Here is a 16,708-nt window from a genome sequence, read left to right as displayed (position 1 = left end):
AATCAAAATATATTTAATATTTGAGATTCATCACTGTAGCCACCCTTTGCCTTGATGACAGCTTTGCACACTCTTGGCATTCTCTCAACCAGCTTCATGAGGTAGTCACCTGGAATGCATTTCAATTAACAGGTGTGGCTTGTTAAAAGTTCATTTGTGGAATTTTTTTCCTCCTTAATGCATTTGAGCCAATTAATTGTGTTGTGACAAGGTAGGGGTGGTATACAGAAGATGGTCTATTTGGTAATAGGCTAAGTCCTTCATCACTTTAAGACATGAAGGTCAGTCAATGAGGAGAATTTCAAGAACGTTGAATGTTTCTTCAAGTGCAGTCGCAAAAACAATCAAGCACTATGATGAAACTATGATGAGGAGCGCCACAGGAATGGAAGACCCAGAGTTACCTCTGCTGCAGAGGATACATTCATTAGAGTTAACTGCACCTCAGATTGCAGCCCAATTAAATGCTTCACAGAGTTCAAGTAACATACAAATCTCAACATCAACTGTTCAGAGGAGACTGCGTGAATCAGCTCTTCTTGGTTAAATTGCTGCAAAGAAACCACTACTAAAGGACACCGATAAGAAGAAGAGACTTTGCTGGTAACACTGTCTGTGATTTATTTAGAATTCAAGGCACACTTAACCAGCATGGCTACCACAGCATTCTGTATGCTAATTTATTCACATTTATACAGTCATTGTTGATGAAATATACAGTGGGGCAAAAAAGTATTTAGTCAGCCACCAATTGTGCAAGTTCTCCCACTTAAAAAGATGAGAGAGGCCTGTAATTTTCATCATAGGTACACTTCAACTATGACAGACAAAATGAGAAAAAGAAATCCAGAAAATCACATTGTAGGATTTTTAATGAATTTATTTGCAAATTATGGTGGAAAATAAGTATTTGGTCAATAACAAAAGTTTATCTCAATACTTTGTTATATACCCTTTATTGGCAATGACAGAGGTCAAACGTTTTCTGTAAGTCTTCACAAGGTTTTCACACACTGTTGCTGGTATTTTGGCCCATTCCTCCATGCAGATCTCCTCTAGAGCAGTGATGTTTTGGGGCTGTTGCTGGGCAACACAGACTTTCAACTCCCTCCAATGATTTTCTATGGGGTTGAGATCTGGAGACTGGCTAGGCCACTCCAGGACCTTGAAATGCTTCTTACGAAGCCACTCCTTCGTTGTGTAAATGTATCAGTCCATGAAGTGTGTAAATGTATCACTCCAAGTGTGTAAATGTATCACTCCAAGTGTGTAAATGTATCACTCCAAGTATATAAATGTATCACTCCAAGTGTGTAAATGTATCACTCCAAGTATATAAATGTATCACTCCATCAAGTGTGTTAATGTATCACTCCAAGTGTGTAAATGTATCACTCCAAGTGTGTTAATGTATCACTCCAAGTGTGTAAATGTATCACTCCAAGTATATAAATGTATCACTCCATCAAGTGTGTTAATGTATCACTCCAAGTATATAAATGTATCACTCCATCAAGTGTGTTAATGTATCACTCCAAGTGTGTAAATGTATCACTCCAAGTGTGTAAATGTATCACTCCAAGTGTGTTAATAATCACTTCATCAAGTGTGTAAATGTATCACTCCATCTATCAGTGTAATAGGCTCCATATCTGTCACTGTGCTGGGTAAATACCAACTAGTCTCTCTAGACAGATGGGTTGCCTCCCATAACGTACTAATGTTCCAGCAGACTGTTGTCTTAGGTGTAGGATTTCTGGGACTGAGGGCTCGTTTATTCAATCTGTATGGCTGAAGTTCAGCATTATAGTTGAAATGTAAACACAGCTTCCGTTAACCTGGGAACATTACCTTTATTAAATTTGTATCACGCTGTACCGCAGCTCTTCAGCACTATGAGTTGAATTGAGCCATAAGTAACAACTGTCTCAGCTACATTATACTGCTGCCCTCTAGTGGATATAAATGGAATGAACATGGCACTGCTGCCCTCTAGTGGATATAAATGGAATGAACATGACACTGCTGCCCTCTAGTGGATATAAATGGAATATATATTACACTGCTGCCGCCTACTGGATATAAATGTAATGAACATTACACTGCTGCCCTCTACTGGATATAAATGGAATGAACATTACGCTGCTGCCCTCTAGTGGATATAAATGGAATAAACATTACACTGCTGCCCTCAAGTGGATATACATGGAATAAACATTACACTGCTGCCCTCTACTGGATATCAATGGAAATTCTTATTTACAATGGCGGCCTAGGAACTGACGACAGATTTTTACCTTGTCAGCTCGGGGATACGATCAAGCAACCTTTCGGTTACTGGCCCAACGCTCTAACCACTACGCTACCTATTCACGAACAGTGAATGAATGGCCATCATGGTGAGAGAGGAGAGATGAGGGTTGCACTTGCAAGATTCCAAAATTCTGGTTGGAAGATTCCAGGGAATCAGATAAGGAATACACAGGAAATCATGAATCCTCCAACCAGGATTTCTGGAAAAGCTTTGAATTTTGGGAAGGTTACTGGAATTTTGCAACCCTATAAGAGATATACGAGCCATTAGAACTGTTCTACATAACTGTACTACTGTACCAGTGTGTTCTGAAACACTCAACACTGCAAAAAAACACATCAAAACACTGGACAGACTTCAAACAAGACTCAACTGCAAGAATCCTCACACACATCGTCCCCACTCTCACCAGACTCCACTGGCTCCCAGTTCATCACTTTCAAATCACCACATGGACCTACTGACCTCCTTCACACTCCTACAATCCAACTCCTTTACTGGGCTCCTCTGACACTGTCCTCCTCAGGATCGACTGCTCTCCCTCCAGAGTTGTACATTGCGTTACTCTTTCCCAACTCTTTTACCATTCAACTACAAAGTCTGTTTTCTTTCAGTATAGTTATTAAAAGAGCTGTCCAAACTTGCTCAACATTTCAATATTCACATATTTCCATTATTCATAGTCATTATACCCGTTTGTACTGCAACATTTAAGTTGATGGAAACCTACATCCACTAGGTGGCGATGTACGATGTGGGAGTAGAATTAACTTCAGGTTCACCATAGAAGTAGTAAACGGAAACAGAACAAAAAGACGTTCATCCTTCCTGTTACAACTCTCACAACGGACCGACGTTTAGCGTCTGTTTCAGACTTCAAGTAAGTAATGATGATTATTGGTTTGATTATTTAAATGCGTTAAACAAGGTTGACCTACAAAATTTATTTGATATGCTGCGAAAACTGACTAATTTACAACTGACACTCCGATTTACACGACGCTAAAAAGATGAGTTAACTGCTAGTTTTAGGTTCTCGCAAAAGTTGACGTGATCTTTCAGATTTTTTGCTGAAATGAAAGTTGAGATATTTTCCTATTTGTCAGTAAATGTCCCCCAGTGGGAGTCTGGCGTTGCAGGTGTCATGTTCTACTAACTGAGCCACACGGACCACCAGACCGTCAACCAACGCATACATAATACATATTGAACGCTTGCTGTACGCAGAACGCACCGCAGCCTAGCGCGGAAACACCAACGTAGCGTTGCGTTTCCACTCCATTGACAATGAATGACTTCCGTCAGAACGCGAAGAGTTTAAACGCGTCTGGTGGACATGAGGCGTCAAGTCCCACTACGGACTGGGGAGTAACACAACACTGGTACTAAAACCAAGTATATTGATCTGTTTTAACGTATCGATTTTGTGAGATCGCGATGACTGTAAACTTTAATAGTAACCTCAGAAATCTGAGGTAAAAAGGATGTGTATTTCCTGTAATTATTGTGTGGTGGAAACTTCAGTCCGTGTAATGTGTCCACCGTAGGGAATTACGTGTTCTATAACATCATGAAATACGTCAAAGTAATTCAATATTTCAGTATGTGATGATGGTAAATGTAGCACACTCTATTTCTTCAAATTTTTAAACATAAAAAAAAATCTAACCTTAATTTAACTAGGGAAGTTAGTTATTAAGAACAAATGGTTATTTACAATGATGGCCAACACCTGCACAAACCCGGACGATGCTGGGACAATGTCCCTATGGGAATCCCAGTCACGGCTGGTTGTGATTCAGCCTGGAATCAAACCAGGGTCTGTAGTGACGCCTCTAGCACTGAGATGCAGTGCCTTAAACCTCTGTGCCACTCGGGAGGGCCCTACTTTGACCATGCAGAGAGTTTAAACATCGCCTAAGCAATATTAAAGCAGGCGCTCTAGACTAGAGCCTCCATGGGGTCAGTGCAGCATGCTGAATGTCTGACGTCCCTACACTGTAATTGACACTGGCTACCAAAGCTACATGAAAAGACTATCAACCTTACAATCCCATCTACATCTAAGTTAGCCAGCTAACTATCATGCTGATTGCTAACCCTGTCTGTCTATGTTGTCTGAATTGGGGGGTTGAGGACTATTCAGGTGAAATGTATATGTTCTATTTTATTCATGCAACATAATAGTCATCTTGAGTGATTTCCAGAGTCACAATTTAACCCTGAAATCTGTCCTCTTTGCTGTAGAATGCGTTACGTGGCCGCCTACCTGTTGGCAGCGCTGGGTGGCAACAACAACCCCAGCAGTCAGAACATCAAGGACATCCTGGGCAGCGTTGGCATCGAGGCTGACGACCAGCGCCTGGCTAAGGTGGGACACACCGAGACAGAGTGACAGCTGGTAGTTAACCCTCACTCTGTCTGACGCTGAGTTGTTCCACTACAGGTCATCAGTGAGCTGATGGGAAAAGACATCAATGAAATCCTGAACGCAGGTAAACATCTGTCTGGTTCCCTCCCACATAGAACCCTGTTCCCTTCCCTGTGGACCCTGGTCAACGGTAGAGGACTGTACGGGTTCCCTTCCCTGTGGACCCTGGTCAACGGTAGAGGACTGTACGGGTTCCCTTCCCTGTGGACCCTGGTCAGCGGTAGAGGACTGTTGGGTCCCTTCCCCTGGTCAGCGGTAGAGGACTGTATTGGGTCCCTTCCCTGTGGACCCTGGTCAACGGTAGTGTATGGGGTCCCTTCCCCTGGTCAACGGTAGAGGACTGTATTGGGTCCCTTCCCTGTGGACCCTGGTCAACGGTAGTGTATGGGGTCCCTTCCCCTGGTCAGCGGTAGTGTATGGGGTCCCTTCCCCTGGTCAGCGGTAGTGTATGGGGTCCCTTCCCCTGGTCAGCGGTAGTGTATGGGGTCCCTTCCCCTGGTCAGCGGTAGTGTACGGGGTCCCTTCCCCCGGTCAGCGGTAGTGTACGGGGTCCCTTCCCCCGGTCAGCGGTAGTGTACGGGGTCCCTTCCCCCGGTCAGCGGTAGTGTACGGGGTCCCTTCCCCCGGTCAGCGGTAGTGTACGGGGTCCCTTCCCCCGGTCAGCGGTAGTGTACGGGGTCCCTTCCCCCGGTCAGCGGTAGTGTACGGGGTCCCTTCCCCCGGTCAGCGGTAGAGTACTGTAGGGGGTCCCTTCCCCCGGTCAGCGGTAGTGGACTGTATTGGTCCCTTCCCCCGGTCAGCGGTAGAGTACGGGGTCCCTTCCCCCGGTCAGCGGTAGAGTACTGTAGGGGGTCCCTTCCCCCGGTCAACGGTAGAGGACTGTATTGGGTCCCTTCCCTGTGGACCCAGGTCAACGGTAGTGGACTGCATTGGTTCCCTTCCCCTGGTCAACGGTAGTGTATTGGTTCCCTTCCCCTGGTCAACGGTAGTGTATTGGGTCCCTTCCCCTGGTCAGCGGTAGTGTATTGGGTCCCTTCCCCTGGTCAACGGTAGTGGACTGTTTTGGGTCCCTTCCCCTGGTCAACGGTAGTGGACTGTATTGGGTCCCTTCCCTGTGGACCCAGGTCAACGGTAGTGGACTGTATTGGTTCCCTTCCCCTGGTCAACGGTAGTGGACTGTATTGGGTCCCTTCCCCTGGTCAACGGTAGTGGACTGTATTGGGTCCCTTCCCCTGGTCAGCGGTAGTGTATTGGGTCCCTTCCCCTGGTCAGCTGTAGTGTATTGGGTCCCTTCCCCTGGTCAGCGGTAGTGTATTGGGTCCCTTCCCCTGGTCAGCGGTAGTGTATGGGGTCCCTTCCCCTGGTCAGCGGTAGAGGACTGTATTGGGTCCCTTCCCCTGTTCAACGGTAGAGGACTGTATTGGGTCCCTTCCCCTGGTCAGCTGTAGTGTATTGGGTCCCTTCCCCTGGTCAGCGGTAGTGTATTGGGTCCCTTCCCCTGGTCAGCGGTAGTGTATGGGGTCCCTTCCCCTGGTCAGCGGTAGAGGACTGTATTGGGTCCCTTCCCCTGTTCAACGGTAGAGGACTGTATTGGGTCCCTTCCCCTGGTCAACGGTAGAGGACTGTATTGGGTCCCTTCCCCTGGTCAGCGGTAGTGTATTGGTCCCTTCCCCTGGTCAACGGTAGTGGACTGTATTGGGTCCCTTCCCCTGGTCAACGGTAGTGGACTGTATTGGATCTCTTCCCCTTGTCAGCGGTAGTGTATTGGTCCCTTCCCTGTGGGTTCAGTTTCCCTAGGTATAGATCTAGGATCAGCTTCCTATTCTCAGGGGTACAGTTTCCCTAGGTACAGATCTAGGATCAGCTTCCCATTCTCAGGGGAACAGTTTCCCTAGGTACAGATCTAGGATCAGCTTCCTATTCTCAGGGGTTCTGTTTCCCTAGGTACAGATCTAGGATCAGCTTCCCATTCTCAGGGGTTCTGTTTCCCTAGGTACAGATCTAGGATCAGCTTCCTATTCTCAGGGTTACAGTTTCCCTAGGTACAGATCTAGGATCAGCTTCCTATTCTCAGGGGTTCTGTTTCCCTAGGTACAGATCTAGGATCAGCTTCCTATTCTCAGGGTTACAGTTTCCCTAGGTACAGATCTAGGATCAGCTTCCCATTCTCAGGGGTTCAGTTTCCCTAGGTGCAGATCTAGGATCAGCTTCCCATTCTCCGGATCCCATCTTTAGTTGGGTAAAATGCTAAACTGACCCAAGGTCAGCATCTTGTGGCTACTTCCCCCAGTCTAACCCATGTCTGTCTGTCTGTAGGAATGTCCAAGTTGGCCTCCGTGCCAGTAGGGGGGGCTGTGGCGGTGTCAGCGGCTGGTGGATCTGCTGCTGTTGCTCCTGGGGCCGCTCCTGCCTGTGAGAACCGCTCTCTACGGGAAGATCTCAATTGCATTTTCCTTACAGCCTCATCTCCTTTACAAACCCCATTGGATGAGAAAGCCAGAGGTCTCTCTTCTCTGACCTTTTTCAATGGGTTTTGAGAGGATGTGAGGAAAATGCAATTGAGATTCCCCCTGTATCTGTCTCTCTGTTTTGGTCTCTCTCCCTCTTTCACATTCTCCCTCTTTCACATTCTCCCTCTTTCACATTCTCCCTCTTTCACATTCTCCCTCTTTCACATTCTCCCTCTTTCACATTCTCCCTCTTTCACATTCTCCCTCTTTCACATTCTCCCTCTTTCACATTCTCCCTCTTTCACATTCTCCCTCTTTCACATTCTCCCTCTTTCACATTCTCCCTCTTTCACATTCTCCCTCTTTCACATTCTCCCTCTTTCACATTCTCCTCTCCCTCTCTCCCTCTTTCACTTTCTCCCTCTTTCACATTCTCCCTCTTTCACATTCTCCTCTCCCTCTTTCACATTCTCCTCTCCCTCTTTCACATTCTCCTCTCCCTCTTTCACATTCTCCCTCTTTCACATTCTCCCTCTTTCACATTCTCCTCTCCCTCTTTCACATTCTCCTCTCCCTCTTTCACATTCTCCCTCTTTCACATTCTCCTCTCCCTCTCTCCCTCTTTCACTTTCTCCCTCTTTCACTTTCTCCCTCTTTCACATTCTCCTCTCCCTCTCTCCCTCTTTCACTTTCTCCCTCTTTCACATTCTCCTCTCCCTCTCTCCCTCTTTCACATTCTCCCTCTTTCACATTCTCCTCTCCCTCTCTCCCTCTTTCACATTCTCCCTCTCCCTCTCCCTCTCTCCCTCTCACTTTCTCTCCCTTTTTCTCCTGAATTTAAATATTTTCTTACAGCGCAAGAGAAGGAGGAGGAGAAGAAGGAGGAGTCTGAGGAGTCAGATGAAGACATGGGTTTTGGTCTCTTTGATTAGTTTTCTTTCTGACCTTTGTTAAAAACATGTTTTGCTTTTCTACCTTTCTAACTAGAGAACAAAGAAGCCCTTTCCTTAACTAGAGAACAAAGAAGCCCTTTAAGTAGAGAACAAAGAGAACTTTTCCTTTGTACATTTGTTAAAGAAGCAATAAAGTTTGTGAAATTAAGCTGCTGTGTCAATTAAAGGGGCATTCTGTGATTTCTCTTCATATCCACATTTCAAAGTGTGGCACCCTGATCAGGGGTGTATGTATTAGTCGGACACCGGAGGAAACGTTTAGAAACGGAAACTGTTGGACAAAAGTCAAATCTTATTTGTCACATACACTTAACAGATGTTATTGGTCCATATTTAACAGATGTTATTAGTCACACACCATAATTTGCAAATAAATAAATAAAAAATCCTACAATGTGATCTTCTGGATTTTTTTTCTCATTTTGTCTGTCATAGTTGAAGTGTACCTATGATGAAAATTACAGGCCTCTCATCTTTTTAAGTGGGAGAACTTGCACAATTGGTGGCTGACTAAATAGTTTTTTGCCCCACTGTAGTTAACAGATGTTATTGGTCCATATTTAACAGATGTTATTGGTCCATATTTAACAGATGTTATTGGTCACATATTTAACAGATGTTATTGGTCACATACACATATTTAACAGATGTTATTGGTCCATATTGAACAGATGTTATTGGTCACATATTTAACAGATGTTATTGGTCACATACACATATTTAACAGATGTTATTGGTCCATATTGAACAGATGTTATTGGTCCATATTGAACAGATGTTATTGGTCCATATTTAACAGATGTTATTGGTCCATACACATATTTAACAGATGTTATTGGTCCATATTGAACAGATGTGATTGGTCCATATTTAACAGATGTTATTGGTCCATATTTAACAGATGTTATTGGTCCATATTTAACAGATGTTATTGGTCACATACACATTTAACAGATGTTATTGGTCCATATTGAACAGATGTTATTGGTCCATATTTAACAGATGTTATTGGTCCATATTTAACAGATGTTATTGGTCCATATTTAACAGATGTTATTGGTCCATATTGAACAGATGTTATTGGTCACATATTTAACAGATGTTATTGGTCACATACACATATTTAACAGATGTTATTGGTCCATATTGAACAGATGTTATTGGTCCATATTGAACAGATGTTATTGGTCCATATTTAACAGATGTTATTGGTCCATACACATATTTAACAGATGTTATTGGTCCATATTGAACAGATGTGATTGGTCCATATTTAACAGATGTTATTGGTCCATATTTAACAGATGTTATTGGTCCATATTTAACAGATGTTATTGGTCACATACACATTTAACAGATGTTATTGGTCCATATTGAACAGATGTTATTGGTCCATATTTAACAGATGTTATTGGTCCATATTTAACAGATGTTATTGGTCCATATTTAACAGATGTTATTGGTCCATATTGAACAGATGTTATTGGTCCATATTTAACAGATGTTATTGGTTCATATTTAACAGATGTTATTGGTCCATATTTAACAGATGTTATTGGTCCATACACATATTTAACAGATGTTATTGGTCCATATTTAACAGATGTTATTGGTCCATACACATATTTAACAGATGTTATTGGTCCATATTTAACAGATGTTATTGGTCCATATTTAACAGATGTTATTGGTCCATACACATATTTAACAGATGTTATTGGTCCATATTTAACAGATGTTATTGGTCCATACACATATTTAACAGATGTTATTGGTCCATATTTAACAGATGTTATTGGTCCATATTTAACAGATGTTATTGGTCCATATTTAACAGATGTTATTGGTCCATATTTAACAGATGTTATTGGTCCATATTTAACAGATGTCATTGGTCCATATTTAACAGATGTTATTGGTCCATATTTAACAGATGTTATTGGTTCATATTTAACAGATGTTATTGGTCCATATTTAACAGATGTTATTGGTCCATATTTAACAGATGTTATTGGTCCATATTTAACAGATGTCATTGGTCACATACACATATTTAAAATGTTATTGGTCACATACACGTGTTTATCAGATGTTATTGGTCACATACACATATTTAACAGATGTTATTGGTCCATATTTAACAGATGTTATTGGTCCATACACATATTTAACAGATGTTATTGGTCCATATTTAACAGATGTTATTGGTCCATGTTTATCAGATGTTATTGGTCACATACACGTGTTTATCAGATGTTATTGGTCACATACACGTGTTTATCAGATGTTATTGGTCACATACACGTGTTTATCAGATGTTATTGCGGGTGTAGCGAAATGCTTGTGTTTCTAGCTCCAACGGGGCAGTAGTATCTAACAAGTAATATCTAACAAATTCCACAACAACTACCCAATACACACAGATCTAAAGGAATGGAATTTAGAATATATAAATATTAGGACGAGCAATGTCAGACTAGATACAGTAGAATATAATTTTGATTTTATTTATTTTATTTCACCTTTATTTAACCAGGGAGGCTAGTTGAGAACACCTTTATTTAACCAGGTAGGCTAGTTGAGAACACCTTTATTTAACCAGGGAGGCTAGTTGAGAACACCTTTATTTAACCAGGTAGGCTAGTTGAGAACACCTTTATTTAACCAGGGAGGCTAGTTGAGAACACCTTTATTTAACCAGGTAGGCTAGTTGAGAACACCTTTATTTAACCAGGGAGGCTAGTTGAGAACACCTTTATTTAACCAGGGAGGCTAGTTGAGAACACCTTTATTTAACCAGGGAGGCTAGTTGAGAACACCTTTATTTAGCCAGGTAGGCTAGTTGAGAACACCTTTATTTAACCAGGTAGGCTAGTTGAGAACACCTTTATTTAACCAGGTAGGCTAGTTGAGAACACCTTTATTTAACCAGGGAGGCTAGTTGAGAACACCTTTATTTAACCAGGTAGGCTAGTTGAGAACACCTTTATTTAACCAGGTAGGCTAGTTGAGAACACCTTTATTTAACCAGGTAGGCTAGTTGAGAACACCTTTATTTAACCAGGTAGGCTAGTTGAGAACACCTTTATTTAACCAGGTAGGCTAGTTGAGAACACCTTTATTTAACCAGGTAGGCTAGTTGAGAACACCTTTATTTAACCAGGTAGGCTAGTTGAGAACACCTTTATTTAACCAGGTAGGCTAGTTGAGAACACCTTTATTTAACCAGGGAGGCCAGTTGAGAACACCTTTATTTAACCAGGTAGGCCAGTTGAGAACACCTTTATTTAACCAGGGAGGCTAGTTGAGAACACCTTTATTTAACCAGGTAGGCTAGTTGAGAACACCTTTATTTAACCAGGTAGGCCAGTTGAGAACACCTTTATTTAACCAGGGAGGCTAGTTGAGAACACCTTTATTTAACCAGGGAGGCTAGTTGAGAACACCTTTATTTAACCAGGTAGGCCAGTTGAGAACACCTTTATTTAACCAGGTAGGCTAGTTGAGAACACCTTTATTTAACCAGGTAGGCCAGTTGAGAACACCTTTATTTAACCAGGGAGGCTAGTTGAGAACACCTTTATTTAACCAGGGAGGCTAGTTGAGAACACCTTTATTTAACCAGGTAGGCTAGTTGAGAACACCTTTATTTAACCAGGTAGGCCAGTTGAGAACACCTTTATTTAACCAGGGAGGCTAGTTGAGAACACCTTTATTTAACCAGGGAGGCTAGTTGAGAACACCTTTATTTAACCAGGGAGGCTAGTTGAGAACACCTTTATTTAACCAGGGAGGCTAGTTGAGAACACCTTTATTTAACCAGGGAGGCCAGTTGAGAACACCTTTATTTAACCTGGTAGGCTAGTTGAGAACACCTTTATTTAACCAGGTAGGCCAGTTGAGAACACCTTTATTTAACCAGGGAGGCTAGTTGAGAACACCTTTATTTAACCAGGGAGGCTAGTTGAGAACACCTTTATTTAACCAGGGAGGCTAGTTGAGAACACCTTTATTTAACCAGGGAGGCCAGTTGAGAACACCTTTATTTAACCTGGTAGGCTAGTTGAGAACACCTTTATTTAACCAGGTAGGCCAGTTGAGAACACCTTTATTTAACCAGGGAGGCCAGTTGAGAACAAGTTCTCATTTACAATTGCGACCTGGCCAAGATAAAGCAAAGCAGTTCGACACATACAACAACACAGAGTTACACATGGAGTAAAACAAACATACAGTCAATAATACAGTAGAAACAAGTCTATATGCGATGTGAGCAAATGAGGTGAGATAAGGGAGGTAAAGCCAAAAAAAGGCCATGGTGGCAAAGTAAATACAATATAGCAAGTAAAACACTGGAATGGTAGATTTGCAGTGGAATAATGTGCAAAGTAGAGATATAAATAATGGGGTGCAAAGGAGCAAAATAAATAAATACAGTAGGGGGAGAGGTAGTTGTTTGGGCTATTTATAGATGGGCTATGTACAGGTGCAGTAATCTGTGAGCTGCTCTGACAGCTGGTGCTTAAAGCTAGTGAGGGAGATACGTGTTTCCAGTTTCAGAGATTTTTGCAGTTCGTTCCAGTCATTGGCAGCAGAGAACTGGAAGGAAAGACGACCAAAGTAGGAATTGGTTTTGGGGGTGACCAGAGAGATATTCCTGCTGGAGCGCGTACTACAGGTGGGTGCTGCTATGGTGACCAGCGAGCTGAGATAAGGGGGGACGTTACCTAGCAGAGACTTATAGATGACCTGGCGCCAGTGGGTTTGGCGACGCGTATGTAGTGAGGGCCAGCCAACGAGATCATACAGGTCTCAGTGGTGGGTAGTGTATGGGGCTTCGGTGACAAAACTGATGGCACTGTGATAGACTGCATCCAGTTTGCTGAGTAAAGTGTTATTTTGTAAATGACATCACCGAAGTCAAGGATTGGTAGGATGGTCAGTTTTGCGAGGGTATGTTTGGCAGCATGAGTGAAGGATGCTTTGTTGCGATATAGGAAGCCGATTCTAGATTTAATTTTGGATTAGAGATGTTTAATGTGTGTCTGGAAGGAGAGTTTACAGTCTAACCAGACACCTAGGTATTTGTAGTTGTCCACTTATTCTATGTCAGAACCGTCCAGAGTAGTGATGCTGGACGGGCGGGCAGGTGCGGGCAGCGATCGGTTAAAGAGCATGCACTTAGTTTTCCCTGAGTTTAAGAGCAATTGGAGGCCACGGAAGGAGAGTTGTATGGCATTGAAGCTCACTCACTCATGTTAGTGAGTGAGTGAGTCTGTGTGTGTGTGTGTGTGTGTGTATGTTAGTGAGTGAGTGAGTCTGTGTGTGTGTGTGTGTATGTTAGTGAGTGAGTGAGTCTGTGTGTGTGTGTGTGTGTGTGTATGTTAGTGAGTGAGTGAGTCTGTGTGTGTGTGTATGTGAGTGAGTGAGTGTGTGTTTGTGTGTGTTAGTGAGTGAGTGAGTCTGTGTGTGTGTGTGTGTATGTTAGTGAGTGAGTGAGTCTGTGTGTGTGTGTGTATGTTAGTGTGTGTGTGTGTGTGTATGTTAGTGAGTGAGTGAGTCTGTGTGTGTGTGTGTGTGTATGTTAGTGAGTGAGTGAGTCTGTATGTTAGTGAGTGAGTCTGTGTGTGTGTGTATGTGAGTGAGTGAGTGAGTGAGTGAGTGAGTGAGTGTGTGTTTGTGTGTGTTAGTGAGTGAGTGAGTCTGTGTGTCACTACAGTCATGGGCTTTGGGGGATTCCTGTCAAACTGTTAAAGATGCATGAGGACCGTTAACGAGACACCATGACGGAAAGTTCCATACTGCTGCCCCGACGAGAGAGAGACAAAGACAGAAGGGGTAAAGTTCCATACTGCTGCCCCGACGAGAGAGAGACAGAGACTGAAGGGGGAAAGTTCCATACTGCTGCCCCGACGAGAGAGAGACAGAGACTGAAGGGGGAAAGTTCCATACTGCTGCCCCGACGAGAGAGAGACAGAGACTGAAGGGGGAAAGTTCCATACTGCTGCCCCGACGAGAGAGACAGAGACTGAAGGGGAAAAGTTCCATACTGCTGCCCCGATGAGAGAGACAGAGACTGAAGGGGAAAAGTTCCATACTGCTGCCCCGACGAGAGAGAGACAGAAGGGGGAAAGTTCCATACTGCTGCCCCGACAAGAGAGACAGAGACAGAAGGGGAAAGTTCCATACTGCTGCCCTGATGAGAGAGACACAGAGACTGAAGGGGGAAAGTTCCATACTGCTGCCCTGACAAGAGAGAGAGAGACAGAAGAGGAAAGTTCCATACTGCTGCCCTGACGAGAGAGAGACAGAGACTGAAGGAGGACGTTCCATACTGCTGCCCCGATGAGAGAGACACAGAGACTGAAGGGGGAAAGTTCCATACTGCTGCCCCGACAAGAGAGACAGAGACTGAAGGGGGAAAGTTCCATACTGCTGCCCTGACAAGAGAGAGAGAGACAGAAGGGGAAAGTTCCATACTGCTGCCCCGACGAGAGAGAGAGAGACAGAAGGGGAAAGTTCCATACTGCTGCCCCGACTAGAGAGACAGAGACTGAAGGGGAAAGTTCCATACTGCTGCCCTAACAAGAGAGAGAGAGACAGAAGGGGAAAGTTCCATACTGCTGCCCCGACGAGAGAGAGAGAGACAGAAGGGGAAAGTTCCATACTGCTGCCCCGACTAGAGAGACAGAGACTGAAGGGGAAAGTTCCATACTGCTGCCCTGACGAGAGAGAGAGAGACTGAAGGGGGAAAGTTCCATACTGCTGCCCCGACGAGAGAGAGACAGAGACTGAAGGGGGAAAGTTCCATACTGCTGCCCCGACTAGAGAGACAGAGACTGAAGGGGAAAGTTCCATACTGCTGCCCTGACGAGAGAGAGAGAGACTGAAGGGGGAAAGTTCCATACTGCTGCCCCGACGAGAGAGAGACAGCGACTGAAGGGGGAAAGTTCCATACTGCTGCCCCTACAAGAGAGAGAGACTGAAGGGGAAAGTTCCATACTGCTGCCCCGACGAGAGAGACAGAGACTGAAGGGGAAAGTTCCATACTGCTGCCCCGACAAGAGAGAGAGACAGAGACAGAAGGGGAAAGTTCCATACTGCTGCCCCGACGAGAGACAGAGACAGAAGGGGGAAAGTTCCATACTGCTGCCCCGACAAGAGCGAGACAGAGACAGAAGGGGGAAAGTTCCATACTGCTGCCCCAACGAGAGAGAGACAGAGACAGAAGGGGAAAGTTCCATACTGCTGCCCCGACAAGAGAGAGACAGAGACAGAAGGGGGAAAGTTCCATACTGCTGCCCCGACGAGAGAGAGACAGAGACAGAAGGGGGAAAGTTAAATACTGCTGCCCCGACGAGAGAGAGACAGAGACTGAAGGGGGAAAGTTCCATACTGCTGCCCCGATGAGAGAGAGACAGAGACAGAAGGGGGAAAGAACAAATTCTTATTTACTATGATGGCCAAACACGGACATTGGGCCAATTGTGAGCCGCCCTATGGGACTCCCAATCACGGCCGGACGTGATACTGCCTGGATTCGAACCAGGGACTGTAGTGACACTGAGATGCAGTGCCTTAGACCACTGCTCCACATGTAGATGTCAATAATAAGGGATGTCCGTGTCGCCGTAGACTAAACCACTGCTGCCATCCTTACCTCCAAGCGTTTATTCACCTACTACATAGGGAAAAGGGTGCCATTTGGGAGTCAGGGTTGGGTAGGTTACTTTCTGAATGTAATCCATTACTGCCCTGGTAGTAATGCACTATATAGAGAATGTAATCCATTACTCCCCTGGTAGTAATGCACTATATAGAGAATGTAATCCATTACTGCCCTGGTAGTAATGCACTATATAGAGAATGTAATCCATTACTCCCCTGGTAGTAATGCACTATATAGAGAATGTAATCCATTACTCCCCTGGTAGTGATGCACTATATAGAGAATGTAATCCATTACTCCCCTGGTAGTGATGCACTATATAGAGAATGTAATCCATTACTCCCCTGGTAGTAATGCACTATATAGAGAATGTAATCCATTACTCCCCTGGTAGTAATGCACTATATAGAGAATGTAATCCATTACTCCCCTGGTAGTAATGCACTATATAGAGAATGTAATCCATTACTCCCCTGGTAGTAATGCACTATATAGAGAATGTAATCCATTACTCCCCTGGTAGTGATGCACTATATAGAGAATGTAATCCATTACTCCCCTGGTAGTGATGCACTATATAGAGAATGTAATCCATTACTCCCCTGGTAGTGATGCACTATATAGAGAATGTAATCCATTACTCCCCTGGTAGTAATGCACTATATAGAGAATGTAATCCATTACTCCCCTGGTAGTGATGCACTATATAGAGAATGTAATCCATTACTCCCCTGGTAGTAATGCACTATATAGAGAATGTAATCCATTACTCCCCTGGTAGTAATGCACTATATAGAGAATGTAATCCATTACTCCCCTGGTAGTAATGCACTATATAGAGAATGTAATCCATTAATGTGAATGTATTAATGTTCTACAGTAATAGATTCC

The 16,708-nt window shown here is 43.8% G+C and overlaps 1 protein-coding gene across 1 annotated transcript; it reads left to right on the top strand.

Annotated features, from left to right (window-relative positions):
- The first annotated feature begins 3,106 nt into the window (after window positions 1-3,106).
- On the top strand, window positions 3,107-8,296 carry LOC110532870 (60S acidic ribosomal protein P2). Its single transcript, XM_021617022.2, has 5 exons — window positions 3,107-3,194; window positions 4,562-4,685; window positions 4,761-4,809; window positions 7,062-7,157; window positions 8,051-8,296. The coding sequence occupies exons 2-5, from the start codon at window positions 4,563-4,565 to the stop codon at window positions 8,125-8,127; spliced, it is 345 nt and encodes a 114-aa protein (XP_021472697.1). The 5' UTR covers window positions 3,107-3,194; window position 4,562; the 3' UTR covers window positions 8,128-8,296.
- The last annotated feature ends 8,412 nt before the right edge of the window (window positions 8,297-16,708 follow it).

Source organism: Oncorhynchus mykiss, chromosome 9 (assembly GCF_013265735.2).
Source record: "Oncorhynchus mykiss isolate Arlee chromosome 9, USDA_OmykA_1.1, whole genome shotgun sequence".
Lineage (NCBI taxonomy): Eukaryota > Metazoa > Chordata > Actinopteri > Salmoniformes > Salmonidae > Oncorhynchus > Oncorhynchus mykiss.
Note: the sequence above shows the minus strand (reverse complement) of the source record. Positions and strands in the feature narration are given on the sequence as shown.